This window comes from Vespula pensylvanica, chromosome 2 (genome assembly GCF_014466175.1).
Source record: "Vespula pensylvanica isolate Volc-1 chromosome 2, ASM1446617v1, whole genome shotgun sequence".
In the NCBI taxonomy this organism is placed as follows: Eukaryota; Metazoa; Arthropoda; class Insecta; order Hymenoptera; family Vespidae; genus Vespula; species Vespula pensylvanica.
In genome coordinates, this window is record NC_057686.1 from 13,653,953 (window position 1) to 13,672,214 (window position 18,262).

The window sequence follows — 18,262 nt, forward strand, 5'->3', positions numbered from 1 at the left end:
TAGGCGCAGAACGTAAAAAGGAGGCACAACCAGGATCTCTTCAGTCATTAATTCCACAAAAAAAGCCTAAACTTGCCCAACATATTACTCATCAAAGACCACCATTTTCTAGCACCGAGGCATGGGAAGCTGTTGCTACAGAATCTGATCCAGCAGATTTTGTTCCATTAGTATTAGAAGCTAATGATAATGATGAGGGTGACAAAGTTATTGGTATAATTTGTGGTGCTATAAAAACTCTTAAAAATCAAAGATGGAAACCGGAAACACTTACATATATGGGATTGCTGTATTTAGCCAAAATTCGTGCATCAATTTTTTCTAATGATTGTATACTGCATGCATTGTCATCTTTATTAAAGAGAGATCAAGGTCATAATTACAAAAGTAAAGGAAATCCACTTGTACCAGTGCTGGCTGCAAATTTGTTAATGAAAGGATTTCATGATAAAAAGAATTGGCCAGAAATTTTTGTACAGGTTATTACAATAAATTCTAGAATTTTTGTTTATATGATATAACAGAATATATTGCTATATTATTTAAATTAGTAGTATATAGTCGTTTATTTTTTGTTTTCTTTTTATCGTTTTATTTTGTTTTATTTTTATAGCTTTATATTGAAGATGCATTAGGTGAGCGTGTGTGGATTGATCATGAAGAGTGTAAGGGCTTTGTTGATAATATATTAACAGGATTTAATACAAGACAACCACCCAGAAGTGTATTACAAACAGAATTATCAGTATTAACCCCAAGAGATTGTCATAGCCCTTCTACAATAGATGATGAAGAACCAGGAACGTCAACTGTACAATTTTCTGGAGATAAAGAAAAAATAGAATTTCCAGTAACTTCTAGATATACTCATTGTATAGACAATGTAGAGTATATTGTATTAACAGCTGTCAAGGAACAAATAAATAGGAGACAACCAGAATCTATTACAAGAAATTTTTTAAGATTACTTTCTTCGGCATGTGGATTTGTAGAAATCAGAAATATAGCTGTTCCAAGATTAGAAATGTGGCTACATAATCCTAAATTAATGAGACCTGCACAGGAATTACTCAGTTATATTTGTTACAATTGTACTTCACATACACAGAAAGATGTAGAAGTTATAAGTCAATTAGTAAAAATGCGATTAAAGACTAAAGCTGTGATTAATTTATATTTAAATGGAGTAAAGGAACTGATTGGTCTCCATCCAGAAAATTTATCTACGATATTAAAACATACAATTTATAACGAATTATCTAATGCACGCAATCCGAATAATATGCCAATGTTAGCTGTAATTTTTCAAACATTACCTGAGCAAGCAGCTAAATTACTTGCAGAAATATTTCAAGATTTATTAATGAATCGTGAAGATTATTTGAGACCTTTACGTGCATTACTCAGAGAAATTGTACGTGTTTGTCGACATGACATTAATTTAGTTACATTCGCACGTACATTAATGTTGGAGAGACAGGATATAGCACAACAATTACTAAACTTTGAATTCAAAGAACGAGTGTTCATATCTTTAATTGATTTACTTTGCCTTTGTATGCTTTTGGCTATCAGTCCACAAGTAAAGGAAGCAGCAGCTCTTGCACAACGTGGTGATAAAGAAGATGTAGCTTTGTTACATCATTTTCAAAATTTAGTTGCAACAATACAATATGAAGCAGTTTTATGGCTCCGAAATTCCGCACAACAAATGTATCTTGTTGGTAAAAATGAACTGCTTCATGGTTTACATAAAATATTAATGCTGGAATCTGCTGAACATTATTATAAATTAGATAACTGGCCACCAGAATCAGATAGAGTGTTTTATCTTCGTCTTGTATCAGATGTTCCATTATTACAGACCACATTATTACGGTTGTTATTGATGGGATTTGCTAAAGTAAGTAAGATATAAAATTGCAAATATATAAAATATTAATATAAAAATATAATTTGCTTAATTTATAAATTATATACAATAATATAAATATATTTATCTATAGGATAATAGTATTACACATTCAGAAACATTAGATTTGACGGATCAATTAATAAGAAGAGCAGCAGCAAATTCAACAGAAAGTTTTCCAATGTTACAAGCTGACAAAACGGATATCATTGAACTTATCTTCAATCTTTGTATTTACCAACCTCCAGGAACAATAAATATACCTGCTGGGTAAATTACTATAGTCGCATTAACTATTATTAGTTATTATATTTTATGCTTATATAACTCGTATAATAATATATATTTTTAATACTTTTTATTTTAGATATGTACCACCAACTTTGGCAATATCAAATTTATACTGGAAAGGATGGATAATGTTGTTAATTTTAGCTGCTCATAATCCTTCCACAATCGGCGCTCTTGCATGGAAACGATATCCTATTTTAAGAACTCTTATGGAAATGTGTATTACTAAGTAAGTAAGTATATTAAATAACATTGAAAATGTTTATATTTTATATATGTATATAATTTAATATTATATTTAAATATTAATGTTACGTATAACATGTTATATATATTTCATTGATTAAATATTTTCAGTCATTTTGCATATCCTCCTCCTACAATGGCTTTACCAGAAATTATGGAACAAGAACGTGCCAAAGAATTACAAGTTGAAGCGATAGAAAAGCAAGAAATACTTGAATATGAATCTCATTTGGCTGCAGCATCAACAAGAATACAAATTTCTGAACAGAACAGTTTACTTTTATCTCAATTAATAACTATGGATCCAACTGGTATTGCTAGGAGACCACCACCAGCTGTGCTAGAACAAATTAAGTCTTTAAATGTATCTCATAGATTGGGACATTTGCTTTGTCGATCTCGAAAGCCAGATTTTTTATTAGACATAATACAAAGACAACAACAAAGTTCATCACAAAGTATGCCATGGTTAGCAGATTTGGTACAGAATAGTGAAGGTTCACTTAGTCAACTACCTGTACAATGTCTTTGTGAATTCTTATTATCTACAAGTACTCAAGCAGCTGAAAAACAGCCTAGACAACAACAATTATTAGCTCATCTTCAAACTTTATTAACTGATCCAAATCAAGATCAACAACATGCCTATGAAGTTTTAGAATATTTTTTGAGAAGATTAAGTAGTCAACAAAGCAGTAGCCGTCTCCAAGCTATTACTGGATTAAAGATGGTTCTAGATTCAATACCACTTGAAGAGGAAACTATGGAAATGGATATTGAAGTTGATAGGTAGGTTGTCTGTATATATTTAACTTGTATAATATACAATAATGCATTTTATTACATTTATTTGAAAGAGAATAATTTTATTTTAGAGAAATTTGGTTGTTACGTAAGTTACCATCGATACCCCATTTTGTATCAGTACGTTCCTTAGTATCCACAGCTCTTCGTGGTGCCTGCCAAGTGGAAAATAATCCTGATCTTGTACATGCTTACATATCATATCTTGCTGCACATACTACTGAAGATGATCTACCTGATTTAACTGATTTAGCAAATGAAATTTCACAGTTAGTGGTTGAGCGTAGTACAATTATAGCAGCAATTCTTCCACAACCTGAAGGTGATAATCATCAAACTAAACAGACATTACATGCATTTATGGCAATATTTTGCAATTATCTAGAAAAAGCTAGAGCTCCTAGAGGAGAAGGATATACGTGGTCTGAGAGTCAAGATCAAATTCTTGTTCAATGGAGCAGTGGAGAAGAATGTACCATGCATATTTTGGTAGTTCATGCTATGATAATACTGTTGACCTATGATTCATCTGATGATGATGAACTATTTGCTAATTTATTAGAAACGTGGTTTCCTTTAAACGCAGATCCACCTAAAGCTTTTCTTGTAGATACAAGTGAGGAAGCATTGCTTATTCCAGATTGGTTGAAGTTACGTATGATTAGAAGTAACGTACCACGATTAGTGGATGCAGCTTTGAAAGATTTAGAACCACAACAGTTGGTTCTTTTTATTCAAAGCTTTGGTATACCTGTTTCTTCAATGAGTAAATTACTACATACACTTGATGCAGGAGTGCAAATTGATCCAAGTTCAGTTGGAGAGGCTGTACTTGATAAGACTTATATGGCTCAGCTAGTTGAAGTTCAGCATAGAAGAGGAGCAACAGGAGGATTAGTATTTGTACAAGTTTTGCAATTATTGGAACCGCATTTACCGGAAGAAAATGCCATGGCAATAAATAAATTACAAGAACCATTACCACAAAGTGCTATGGTACAGAAGCAATCTGTTATTCAGTGCTCTGTAAAAACTGATGTTCCGCATCTGATTAATAGACTATTTATTGAAAATATTTCATTAAATCAAAAAATAGATGCTTATCGTCGTTTACATAAAACACTTGCAAAAGATTTGCAAAAATCAGCTAAAGAAAGTGGAGCTGTAGTCTTAGCAATACAACATATATGTAGTGTTTTAAGTTCAATGCAAGTAAAACAATTCTTAGCATCTCTAGTACACATGTCTCAATATTCTTGTACTTTAATGCGTGTAATATTATTGCCTTTAAAAAGCTTATCAACTCCAAAACAAGTGGTTGAATTGGCACGAAATATGTGTTTAAATTTAATATCATTGATTGGTGATATAAAAGCACCCATTCTCTCAATTTTAAGAGATTTTGCAAATGTACAGTTAACAAATACACCACAACGTAGAGAATTAACTATATTGATGCAAAATAGAGATCCTGGAGCAATTTTAGAAAATACAGATACTGTAAATTTGGAAGGAGTAGGTCGAAAATTATTAGATATTAGTCTTAAACAACAGAAGAATGATGTTCTTATTGAAGCTATGACAAGATTATTAATTACTGACAGTAACGAAGGCATTGTAAGATCTCGAACAGGATTGTTGATTGATTGGTTAGCTTCTGTAGAACCTGAATTAATTGATACATGTCCTAATCTTCAAATGAAACTTTTATTTGGAAAAACGAAAGTACACGTAAATATGGATAATAATACTCTGAGTTTGCATTCCTGCAGACCATACTTGTTAACACTTCTAACACACAGAGCAAGTTGGACTACTTTATATAAATGCGTAGGACATTTGTTAGATAAATATGACGATGGGTATGTAGAAAAAATATTAATACATATAAGAATTTATTTCTATAGCTAACAACTTTACCTGATTAAAACAGATATGATCCAAGTGCTGTATTAGATTTTCTTTGGGCATTGACATGCAATCCAAAACTTTGGCAAGGTCGAGATAAGTTTACACCAAAGCATTATGTACCTGAGAATATTTTATTACTTCAAAAAGAACAATTACTAAACCTTGTTGCATATGTAGTAGCTGAAGCTGTTATTATATGTAACTGTGAAAATAGAAATGCTGCACTTACTCGTATGGAACTTCGTCTTGATTTGTTATTACACTGCATTTCAACAAATGACCATTTAATTGCTAGAGTAGTAAAGTATTTAACTGAACAAATGATGCAAAATACCAGGTTTGTTGAATATTATTATATATACTTATATGTATTTATTAATTTATTAAATACTAAATCTGTATCTTTTTCAGTGTGAATACTGATATGGCACATCAATTTCTCTTACATATGTATATGAAAATACCTAAAGTAATATGTTACTTGGATACTCATCAAACAACAAAGTTTGTTGCTGGAGCAAAAATAACAGGATGGACTGGTTCAGTCTTGGATTGTATGAGTCATTCTTTATTGACAGCTTTGGCAGCAACACCGCGACAAAAAGCTTGGACTTTTAAATCTCAAGAATTTGAATTATGTGCTAGAAAAATAGCAGCTGTACATCCTATTTTAGTATTACGACAACTTCCAATGCTAGCTTCATCATTAATGGGTCGATGTTATATGGAATATAATCAATTTAGGACGGGACATCATTTAAATCTTTTTGTACAAGTAATGGGATTGTTGGAATTATTACAACCTTATATATTTAATGAAGAACATAAAACAGCTTTAGAAGATACATTAGAAAATTATTTTCAATGTTTTCAGGTATGTTTTATAATATTCATTAAAAAAAATCTGATTTAATAATAATGTACCAAAACTAATATTTTTTATTACCTTTCTTTTATATTTTTAGATTTATAGTCCAATGAAAGAATTTACACCTCTATTAACCAGATTTGTTTCTTTTCTATATGGATATATCTCTTATGATCCCAACAGAGCATTAAAATATTTACAAAAACATGCCCAAATTCTTCAGTAAGTAATTTTCTTTTGGATTTAAAATCATTTGAGTGCTAACAAGTGTGATCGCGCTCCTTTTCTATTATATCAAAAATATGAGGAACACGTACTCAAATGTTTAAACAAAATGTTAATCATCTTCTTATTTGAATTCGCGTATAGTGAGTTACAGGCACATTATCCAAATTTAGCCATTTTAAGGACACTTATATCAGGGATTCCAATTCCAAGAGAAGGAGAAGATACAGAAGAGATACTGTTAACACTTGCTCCTAGTCCACTTCCATCAGAACCTGCAATTCCAGCGCATCGGCAACCTTTACTAGCAATACTTAGCAGATTACATGGAGAAGGTATAATCAGTATAATTTTTTTACAAAAGAGACTTGTTAACAAATAAATAAAACTACTAATTATCATTAGATGTATTTGGAGCTCTTCAAGAAATCGAACATTTGTCATCTCGTAAACCTGCCGTGTTGGAACCAATAATCGATAATATAGCAGAATTACTTGTGTCACCACAGGGTAACATAAGGACATTAGCTCACACTTTACTTGCTAGAGCATTAAAACATCATCCTGTTCCTAATATAAACATATTATCTGCTTTCCAACGATGTTTGGACAATCCTAGGGCTGACATACTTATGTCAGCTTTAGATAAATTACCAGAAATTGTTTTATGTATGCAAGGTAATATACTCTTTTTTAATATAATTATCAAAATATATTACCTCTAAAATATTTTTATATTTATAATTAAATTTTTCTAAAATAAATTAAATTTTTCTAAAATATTTTTTATATTTACAAAAAAAATTTTTTTTTTCAGAACATGCATTACCCTTGTTGGAAAAAGTATTTGAGTTGGGAATAAATTCAAACGTAAATACCGTTCCTTATATTAATAGAAGTATTGCCTTGTTGAATACACAACGAGGTTGTTAGATTTAAAAAAAAAAAAACACATTTTGTACAGAAAAAAATACATTTTTTCATAATTACAAGAAATGTGTTTTTCCTTTTTTACTATAGTTTTTCTAGATAGTTATCATTTTTACAAAACATATTTTTATGCATATGTCTTATATGTATTTAAAAAATTTTATTATTAAAAATTTATAATATGATTTTATCATGGCCACTGAAAGTGGTACTACGTTACTGTTAAGAACGAATTCATCCCTTTATTATACCCCTACATTGGGTGTAAGTAGATACAGCCCTGTATTTCGAACAGTATGGCCGATTGTGCAGTTTTCCGAGAGGTACAAGTATTAGATCCAACACCCAGGAAACGTAAAATAATAATTTTTCACAACTGAAGTTAAGAAACTTTAGTGTAATGATTAAAGATATGGCGGACGATGAGGCCATACAGGCCACGAATGATGATGCCAGTGAGTGTAAAAGATATGCAGTGCAACTTGGTTACTGGTCTGATCCATTCATCAATTTTTTTGTAAAACAAACTACACGAAAGCCACCAGAGATCAATCGTGGTTACTACGCAAGGGTCAAGGGCATAGAAGTATTCATCGACAAATTCCTTAAAGTGAGTAACAGTTATACAGAATTTTCAAAATACGATTTTGTAATTTAGTATAACCTAAAATACGGAAGCAATAAGTGGTACAGCTGATTCGTGTAACTAAGATGTACAGTGCCGGAAACCTTGACCTGGCCGAGGCCCTGCCCCAATTTCTTGATGTGATCTGCTTTTGTAGCAAACGTGTGATATAGGTCAATGTAAAATCTATACTGTCTTATAATTATTTATCAAAAACATAATTTTTTATGGTTAAATAATAATATTTAACATTATTTAGAAAATGGTAAATAATGATATAACTAACTTTAAATATAAATATCTGTTATTTTAAAATTTGAATTTCATAATAACAAATTATTAACAATGATATCCTATAATAAATCTTATCCATAAATACTTTATTAATTTATTTATAAAATATCAGTTGAAAAAATATTACAGAAATACTACTACTTCTATAAATAGAAGATATAAAGCACAATTTGCAATATTCATACATTAAAGAATTTTTATCATCTTTACTCTTTGATAAAAGAAAAGTATTAAAAAACTTGAAAGAAAGAATCAAAAATATTATTTACATAAAATTAATTATATACTTTCTAAAATTGGTGTAGCTGTCTGGTGACAAAGGTCAAATTATAAATTTGGGTGCTGGTTTTGACACACTTTACTGGAAGCTCAGAAATGCTGGAAACAGTCCTACAAACTTTGTAGAGCTAGATTTTCCAAGTATTACAGCCAAAAAATGTTATCACATCAAAAAACATAAACAATTAATAGATACATTAAATACAGAAGGTAAAGTATTAAAATATAGTGTTTATTTCATAGTAAAATATTAATTTAAATTTATCTTACAGATGGCGAAATCAGGTTTTCAACAATAGATTTACATGCTGCTAATTACCATTTGGTAGGAACAGATTTGCGAGATATATATGAATTAGACAAAAAATTAACACAAGCTGAAGTTAACTTTAATTTACCAACTATGTTTCTTGCTGAATGTGTTCTAGTATATATAGATACTAGTGCAGCTTCAACATTATTAAAATGGCTTGCAGTAACGTTTCCAAATAGTATATTTGTAAGTTATGAGCAAGTAAATATGAAGGATAAATTTGGGCAAGTAATGCTCTCAAATTTGCGTAGTCGTGGATGCTTATTAGCAGGAGTTAAAGACTGTGAAACGTTAGAAACTCAACAAAGACGGTATGCTTAATTTATATTATATACACATTGATAAGATTTCACTATATTCAAAATTACTTCAAACATAACAAAGAAGATTTCTCTTTTAGATTTACAGTAAATGGGTGGGAAGGTTCTAATGCTTGGACAATGGTAGAAGTTTACGATTCATTGCTTGAAACAGATCGTATTCGAATTGAGCATATTGAAATGCTTGACGAACGAGAGCTTCTGATTCAATTATTGCAACATTATTGCATTGCAATTGCTTGGAATGGACAAACATTTAAAAATCTGTCTATAGCACAGGGTTGATTTTCCAAAACTTTTTCAGTTACTCCAGGTAGTGATAAAGTATAATCAAATATTGGTAAGTTCATGAGTCATTTATTACAATAGCCAGGGGGAATTATTACATTGCAAATCTTATAGATACATAGAAGTTTTATATAATTATTATATTATATTTGTTTAAAGTAAAAATATTTTTGTTAGTTCAAAAGAAAAATTTATTTCTTTGTATCTCTAAAATGGTGTGTACATGTCTTAAACTGCACCAAATATATATTCCTCTGTCTTCTTTTGAATTTATTTATTTTTTAAGAAATAATATAAAACAGTATAATATAAATGAGACCCATGATAATTATTTATATAACAATGATATAGGCAACTCAATAGTCAATTGACAGTATTTAAAACTACTCCTTTCTTGTATAAATGAAACCTCAATTTACATACATATAAGATTAATTGCTTCCAAACTTTAAAAATAGATAGTTAAACTTATAAACATTTTTATTGTAAGTAATATATATTATTATTACTATTATTATGTATTATTAACTGTTACACTAGAAGAGAGTAACAGCAGAAAGTAATGGGAGTAGTTCCACAGATCATATGAAATTCTATATAAATAGCATATTGACTAAATAATATACATGGAAATTTAATATGAAGTTGTATCTAAATCAGAAATTTCTTCAATTTAATAATATAAACAATATTCAGGTGACATAAAAAAAGATATAAAAACTTTCAAAAATTTGTATCTAAAATGTTATCTATATTGTATTATAAGTAGAAGAACATTGATTATTGGGTAGCCATAAAAGCAATAGTATTTAATAATAATAATAATTGAGTGTTGATATAAAGAAAGTATTGAGTTTTTCTCTTATTAAGAGGTAATTATTTAAGGTTATGACGTAAGGTGCAACGAAAGTGAGATTTACTTAACAATGAAAATAATGTCATAAATACAAATATGATATAATTAGAAATATGTATGTATACAATCTTTTTTACAATTCTAAGTTTGAGATAACAACGATCACATTTTATTTTTCTTTGATTCTATTATTTATATATGTGAATTGCTTTTTTTCAAATTATAAATATAAATTATTAATGCTTGCATATGAATACAGCATAAATTCATGTTTTTTTTTATATATATTATATATTTTTGTGAAAGAATATATGTTAAGAATTCTATTTCAGTCAATACAAAGTTAAATAAGTACATTATTGGTAGACAAGTAGTAAATTTATAGAAAAGAATTAATAAAGATTTATTTTCATATGAGGAGAAATCAGGGTTATGGTATATTCAAACTATAAATAACATTAAAAATGTCCTTAACTCAATAATGTTGGATTTATCTTGTATAGATATTTTCTGTGCATATAGCTTCATCAGTGTTATATTATAATTAATGCAATAAAATTATTATTCTCCTTAAATCTCATATTTTATACCTGAACTTCAGATTTGTATCAATTCTATTTCAGAAACTATTTTGTCATATTCTAAGAATCACCTTTTAGACATAAGATTATCTGAACATATATGTGGATAACTTCATAAGAAAGTGTGTGATGGAATATTTATTAAATGTATATTTTTAAAGATGTGCTTGCATACCTGGAGTAACAAAAATAAAATGATCTCTCTCTTTCTCTCTCTCTCTCTCTCTCTCTCTCTCTCGTTCTCTCTCTTTCTCTTAGTATAACATTCTATTTTTTCCGAATATTATAATTCAAAATTATTAATACAATAACCAAAAATGTTACATAAATTGTATGAATACCATATATATACAGAAAATTGAATCTATTCACAATAGTTTCATTATGATGATTACGCAAAAAATGTAAATGAAGTTTATTAACATACTATGTGTTCAAATTAAATTAAAGTTTGAGAGTCAAATTATTTGTTACTATAATCTCACTAAAGTTTGAATTTCATTGAACACTGCCAGTTTAAAGGTGAGATAAAATTTAAAAATTAGAAAGGTACTAAAATCAATATTTTTATCAAATTTAATATATTTAAAAAATTTGGCGCACTATATTATATTAAATTATAGTTTAAACTACTTCATGGAGCTTATTTTTATGCTATTAAATTTATTAAAATTACATTATAATTACATATTTTGGTAACAGAATATTTGGCTCTTAAACTTAAACAGCATTTTTTTATACCCATAAATTAAACAACTCTATGTTTTTGCATGTGTTTCACTCTATAAAATTATTAATTCATAAGCATATGTATGTTTACTATAAACATATGGAAAAATATGAAAACTATATAGATATTTTGTGTGCTTCCATTTCATTATAAATATATTTAAGATGATCAGAGAATGTATTTTCATCTTTGCAAAACTTTGTGATATTGTTAAATTATGTATTTATAAATCAGGAAAATAAGACAGTAATTAGTTATTATTCTAAATTATTTTTTACATACATTCATATATTTAAAATAGAAATCTCTTTAAATGGGAGACATTAATAAACAACTACATAACATTAAATCAAGTATTTTAACAATGTCATTTTAGTGGAACAGGATATATATATCATACTTCTCCCATTTAAAAGGTATCTAATAAAAAATTTATTCCACAAAAAATATCTTTAAAAGTCATGTAAATTGTTTAATAACTTAAACATTTATTTTATTACTCTGTAAAATAGATGAATGAAAAATAAATGGCATCTAACTCCTAAATATACTGTAAACCATAATGTTTTATTTACAATTTTTCTTTTATATAAAAATATCAAGAATACACAAAATATAATTGTCAATGTTATGAATACATTTTATATGTAAAATTACATCTATTGAATTATTTGTGATTTTTTTCCAAATATATAAAAATATATAACATAGATAAATAGGTATTTTTCACACAGATTTTCAATTACTGAAGGCACATTTTTATAATTTACTGTTCTATTTATAATTTATATAAAATTGATTTTCAGTAAATATTAAAAATGCTATTTTTCAAAGAACACAATTCAAAAAGTAGTTATTTACATTTTATCATTAATCAAAATAAAAATCACTTAATAATTATAAAAACAGTATAATCGTTATTTATAGTAAAATAATATATATATATATATATATATATATATATATATATATATTAGTATATAATATAAAATAGACCTTCCAAAAAAAAATCGATTGTTTTTATATTTAGTATACACAAGTTTACACATATAATAATAGTTGAATAAATTTATATACTATATATCATATATAAATATAATGATTATAATCTTTTAGCAATGAAAAAACTGATTTATATTTATTATCCTATTGTTCTCAATCAATATAAATATATATTCTTATAGTTAAAATCCTAGAGGATTTAGCTGTACACATCCACCACCATCACATACATTTCTTGAAATCTTACTAAAGTTATCAAAAAGATCTAAATGTTTTTTAGAATTTACTACCTTTAGATTATATGTAGCACGACTAGATGCCTGTAATACAATAATTATTATTAACGAATATATATATATAATAAGAAAATATTTAATATCAAGATATATCTTACCTCTTCACACCAAGTCTGAGCCATAAGAAGTTCATGCTGTGCACTTGCAATATTTTTGTTTGCAGCCATAGTTGCTCTACTCATTACTACAACCATTGTATATATATCCACTGCTGCTTGTGCTATTCTATGTAGAATAAATTGTTCATCCACAATTCCTCTTCCATATTTTACAAGGGTTGTTTCTATACAAACTCCAAAAGATTCTATATTCTAAAATTAATTATAATATTACATTAATGTAGATAGTATATAATGTAAGACAAAATTAATATGAATCAAAACTATAACGAACTTTTGTACATAATGCAGCACTGTCTGCTAAACTAGGATGCACTAAATGTGCGAAATTCGAAGATGAATTCAAACCAATTGCTCTAGTTGCTCTTTTAGTTGCTTCTTCAACGATTAAGCCTAAGTTGGCAGTAGGGTTTTTGAATGCATTCTGTAATTCTTTTAAGTGACTTCCAGCATATTGTATACCAGTAAGGGCAATAAATAGACGAAGAATATCATTTGCACCTTCAAATATTCTAAAAATACGTAGATCTCGTAATATACGTTCTAATCCCGTATCTTTCATATACCCCATGCCACCATGAATTTGTATAGCTTCGTCGCATACCCACCAAGCAGATTCTGATGCAAAACACTAGAAAAAAGAATTATATAAAATATAAACACCGTATATAAACATTCAGTTATATTATAAATTTATATTATATTATAAATTACTTTTCCGATTGCAGCTTCTAAGTGATAATCTTGACTACCCTTATCCATGTTACCAGAAATCATGTATGCAAGAGATTCAGTAACATATTGTAACATGGTCATGCGTGCAAGTTTTTCCTGAATTGAACCATAGCCATCTATTGTACGTCCAAATTGTACACGTTGTGTTGCATGTTCTACAGCTCGTTTAATACAGTAACGCATACTACCTGCTAGAGCTGCTACCATACCAAATCTACCATTGTTTAAAATATTCATTGCAATCTAAGATATTAAAAGGAATAAAAATAAGATAATAATAGAACTTTTTGTTCTCTATATAATTATACATAATGTGATTGTTTCTATACTTATTTACATATACATGTTTTACCTTAAATCCTTGTCCTTCTTCACCCAAACGATTTTCTACTGGTATTTTTACATCTTCAAAGAAAAGAGCACTTGTATTACTAGCTTTAATACCCATTTTTTTTTCTGGTGGGCCATTTGTTACACCACCAAACCCTCTTTCAACAATAAAAGCTGTTGGTATATCCTTTGTTTCTCCTGTTTTTGGATCTTTAACTGGTACTTTTGCAAAGACAGTAAAAATATCTGCTATACCACCATTTGAAATCCAAATTTTACTACCATTAAGAATATAATGGGATCCATCATCAGATTTAACTGCACGACACTGTATTGCACTAGCATCTGATCCACAAGATGGTTCTGTCAAACAGAATGCAGCATATTCACGGTTGCAAACTCTAGGAAGATATTCCTTTTTTTGTTCTGGTGTACCAAATAATGTTATACCCTGTATATGAAAAACATAAGAATATGTTAATAAATACTCTTTATCTAGATAGAAAAAGTATATTTTAAAAATTGATTCACTTTTAAAAAATATATAGAATACCTTAAATCCTATGCTCATATGTGCACCCAAAACAATTGAAAATGCCAAGTCATAGTATCCACAAATTTCAACACATCTAGTATATTGAGTATTATTTAGTCCTAATCCACCATATTCGTTTGGAACTTGAAGACAAAAGCCACCAAGATCCCACATTGTTGAAATAACTTTTTCATCTACTGTTTGTGTTTCATCATTTCTTGCAGGATCATTGACCTCCTATTAATAGAGTTTTACATTTTAATAAGTTATGTTAAATAAAGAAATTTAAGGAAATACAGTAAGATCATAACTTCGAAAAACTTTTCCATTGGATCAAGAAACATTCTAATTGTTTCTATTTGTTCTGCATTTAATGGTTCTGGGAAAGGAAATACTTGATTTATTTGCAATTGTCCTCGAAAGATGTTAGTAGTAAATGATTGGCTTTCTTTTCCAGTACCAGCTTTTTCTACTTTTTCTATTTTTGCAGTTTTAACAGCAGTTTGAGTAGCTGCATAACATCTGGATGGAACATATACACATTAAATATTATATTTAAAAAAAATGTATATATATCTTAATAATTATTAAATGTAAATTATGTAAACATAAAAGTTTTATAAAGAAAAATTGTGAAAAAGAAAAAAAAATAAATTTAAACAAAATATTTAAATTTAATCGAATGTGACCTTATACTGTTTACAAGAGTTTAAAGTCCATTCTATATATGTTATTTTGCTCTATATGCAGATAATAGATAATATATATTATTTTTACTATATATAATTAATTAAAGAATATTTATTTGTGTTTTTATATTCGTATATATAATATATTTAAGATTACCAAAATTTTAGACTTACTTCATATTTATATTATAAATTCTACTAAAACTTCCTGATGGAAAATACTTTGCCAAACGAATCATTTTTTAAGATTTTCTTTACCAAATGATAACAAACACCAAATAACTTTAATAAAATCTTATACAATTTATATTCTTGAATACCTACAAATTAACACAAATAAGAAAACAATAAAATTTAGCGAAAATATATAAAAAAAAAATATCGTACACTTGATCTATTAACTCTACGTACATTCGTCGTATAAAATGGCCGTAGCTATGCTACTGTGATATTTATATGATACTCTCATACATATGAAACACATGCATGCATGTATATATACATCATGCTTCATAATCATCAATTACTTGTCAAATGTTTTATTTATTTTTTCAGTGTTAAAATATGTAATCTATTTTAATAATTATAGATATGTATAATATATATACTTTTGAAAATTGCGCAAAAATTATTATAAAAATATCAAGATATTAACAAAGAAATTGATTTTGTCGACATCAATTATCATTACCTACTATCGGTTATAATGGTTGCTGTATTAAAATGTGTTATATGTAACACATATATCGTTGCAATCTTGACTGACAACAGCAAATTTCATCATTATGTTAAAAGGATTTATTAAAAGAAATTAGAATACAGAGGTTAATAGTTTTACAAATATTAAGGTTTTTATTACAGTGTATTTGATCTTTCATTGGTTTTATTTGAAATTGCAAAAAAGAATTTGATAAGAAGTTAACGTCGAAAAAAGATAATAATCAACGAGAAATGAATTATTCTGTTTCGAAATTAATAATGTAATAACAAAAGACGATGAGAAACAATTAAAAATTTATTCGAAGTTCGTAGCACGGATATATTACAATTATGAGCTGAGATTCGTACGTGATTACAAATATGTAAGCTATGCATTTATCTTAAAATTAAAAATCTAAGTTATATAATATATATTAATTTATGAAAAGATTGACACATTGTTGTGTCTACATTTCCTTAATCATGAAATTATTGATAAAAATAAAAATAAATTTTCACTTATATGCTAACTTAATATTTGATATTTCTCTCAAGTTTCTAATATATTTAATGCTGACTAAATAATTGTTTTTCAATTAGCAATTTTATATATATTTTTATCTTATAATAATTATATTTACTTATTTATAATAATCTTATAATCATAAATAAAGATATTCAAATTATAATTGAAATGATATCCAATATATATCTTTTTTAATTAAATAATTATTGGAATATTATTTTAGGAAAAAGTCACAACTGGAAAAAATTTTTAAACAAAAGATAGTAAAAAAGAAATGTATATAATCTATCCTTCTTGGCAATAAAAGATATTTTAAATACATATATACAAAAATAATATTAATATGAGTAACATAACATCCCCAAAAGTTACATTAAAATCAGTGCTACGACTTAATAATAATGATTTCAAAGAATTCATATGCGGTTGGGGTGCAGCTGTTATTAATGTTTCTATTACCTTTCCTCTTAATAAGATCATATTCAGGCAGGTAGGTATAACAAAAATTTTTTTATAAATATTCTTTATTTTATAATTATAAATTTATATAATTAAACTATTACATATTATATAGATTTTAGAAGGTGTTCCAGCAGGTACTGCTTTACAACAATTATCTCAAGAAGGAATAAAATTATTATATCGAGGCATTCTACCACCATTGTGTCAAAAAACTCTATCAGTTAGTTTAATGTTTAGTACATATGAAGGATGTAAACAAAGATTGTACATGTTAACAGAAAATGAATTGGTTGCCAAAATATTAGCTGCCAATATGGCTGGTGCTGCAGAAGCTATTCTCACGCCACTTGAAAGAGTACAAACACTATTGCAAGATTGGCGGTATTATGATAAATTTAAAAATACTCCTCATGCATTCAAATATCTACTAACTAATTATGGAGTAGCAGAATGTTATCGTGCTTTGGTCCCTATCATCTACAGAAATGGATGTTCTAATCTTATGTTCTTTACTCTTCGTGATCAATCAAAAGTATTATTAGGCAATCAAGAATCATTGTTAACAAATTTTATTTGTGGAGCTTTAATTGGTGGTTTTACTAGTACGGTATTTTATCCCATGAATGTAATTAAAATACATATGCAATCTAAGATAGGTGAACCGTTTGAAAAATTTACAGCAGTTTCACGTGAAATATATATATCTAGAAATAAAAGTATAAGATGGTTTTATAAAGGTGTGCATTTAAATTATATACGTTCTTTTATTAGTTGGGGTATAATAAATGCATCTTATGATTTTTTGAAAACTATTATATTTTAAAAAAGTCAAAATGTATATAAATAATACTAGCAAAATTTAGTTTATTAATGTCTTAAGTGTTACTATCTTATTAAGTGTGTTAAGCGCACATTAATTCTATTGCAAAATAACAGGAGTGCATAGATAAGACTTATTTTACATACAATTTATTGTGATACACTATTTTTGCGTAATTTCTTTTTGTAGAATAAGTAAACTTAGCAATTATTAGTAAAAATATTTTGCAAGAATGTTTAATATTTTGTCTTACATAAATTTCATATAATTCATATATTTATTGAAAATATTTGATCCTCTCTTTATTATAAATATTTTTAATTCATTTTTTAATCAAATGTAATCACTGAATGGTACTAAATAAACACAACATGATCATTGGTTGTTGATTGTTAGTTTTTAAATTGAATATATAATAATATAAAAAATATGTAATATTTCCAATAAATAGAATCATTAGGCAAAATTTACATACAGTTATTTCATTATTTCTATATCATATATTCAAAATAATTTATATTCAAAAAATATGTAAAATTCATGTTTCCCGCGAGAGTTGGCTGAACATAAAGCGCT

The 18,262-nt window shown here is 27.4% G+C and overlaps 4 protein-coding genes across 4 annotated transcripts; 3 read left to right on the forward strand and 1 right to left on the reverse strand.

Moving 5' to 3' along the window:
- Positions 1–5: 5 nt before the first annotated feature.
- LOC122627381 (integrator complex subunit 1) lies at positions 6–7,249 on the forward strand (the record flags this gene model as incomplete). The annotated part of the gene is made up of 12 exons (XM_043808473.1): positions 6–479; positions 614–1,903; positions 2,007–2,182; positions 2,280–2,432; positions 2,561–3,238; positions 3,325–5,115; positions 5,187–5,501; positions 5,576–6,038; positions 6,130–6,254; positions 6,402–6,592; positions 6,663–6,935; positions 7,075–7,249. Coding segments are annotated over 12 exons (6,045 nt in total), but the record flags the coding sequence as incomplete, so codon positions are not given.
- Positions 7,250–7,411: 162 nt separating this feature from the next.
- On the forward strand, positions 7,412–10,956 carry LOC122637658 (leucine carboxyl methyltransferase 1). Its single transcript, XM_043829945.1, has 4 exons — positions 7,412–7,797; positions 8,412–8,595; positions 8,658–9,009; positions 9,099–10,956. Exons 1-4 carry the CDS (start codon positions 7,588–7,590, stop codon positions 9,301–9,303), a joined length of 951 nt encoding a protein of 316 aa, XP_043685880.1. The 5' UTR covers positions 7,412–7,587; the 3' UTR covers positions 9,304–10,956.
- A 1,570-nt stretch (positions 10,957–12,526) lies between these two features.
- LOC122637938 (very long-chain specific acyl-CoA dehydrogenase, mitochondrial) lies at positions 12,527–15,499 on the reverse strand. The gene is made up of 8 exons (XM_043830477.1): positions 15,354–15,499; positions 14,802–15,012; positions 14,509–14,727; positions 13,978–14,406; positions 13,605–13,868; positions 13,165–13,521; positions 12,870–13,082; positions 12,527–12,795 (listed from the first exon to the last, which is right to left on the reverse strand). Exons 1-8 carry the CDS (start codon positions 15,416–15,418, stop codon positions 12,658–12,660), a joined length of 1,896 nt encoding a protein of 631 aa, XP_043686412.1. The 5' UTR covers positions 15,419–15,499; the 3' UTR covers positions 12,527–12,657.
- A 416-nt stretch (positions 15,500–15,915) lies between these two features.
- Positions 15,916–18,073, forward strand: LOC122637765 (mitochondrial nicotinamide adenine dinucleotide transporter SLC25A51). Its single transcript, XM_043830113.1, has 3 exons — positions 15,916–16,261; positions 16,628–16,894; positions 16,979–18,073. The coding sequence occupies exons 2-3, from the start codon at positions 16,748–16,750 to the stop codon at positions 17,687–17,689; spliced, it is 858 nt and encodes a 285-aa protein (XP_043686048.1). The 5' UTR covers positions 15,916–16,261; positions 16,628–16,747; the 3' UTR covers positions 17,690–18,073.
- The last annotated feature ends 189 nt before the right edge of the window (positions 18,074–18,262 follow it).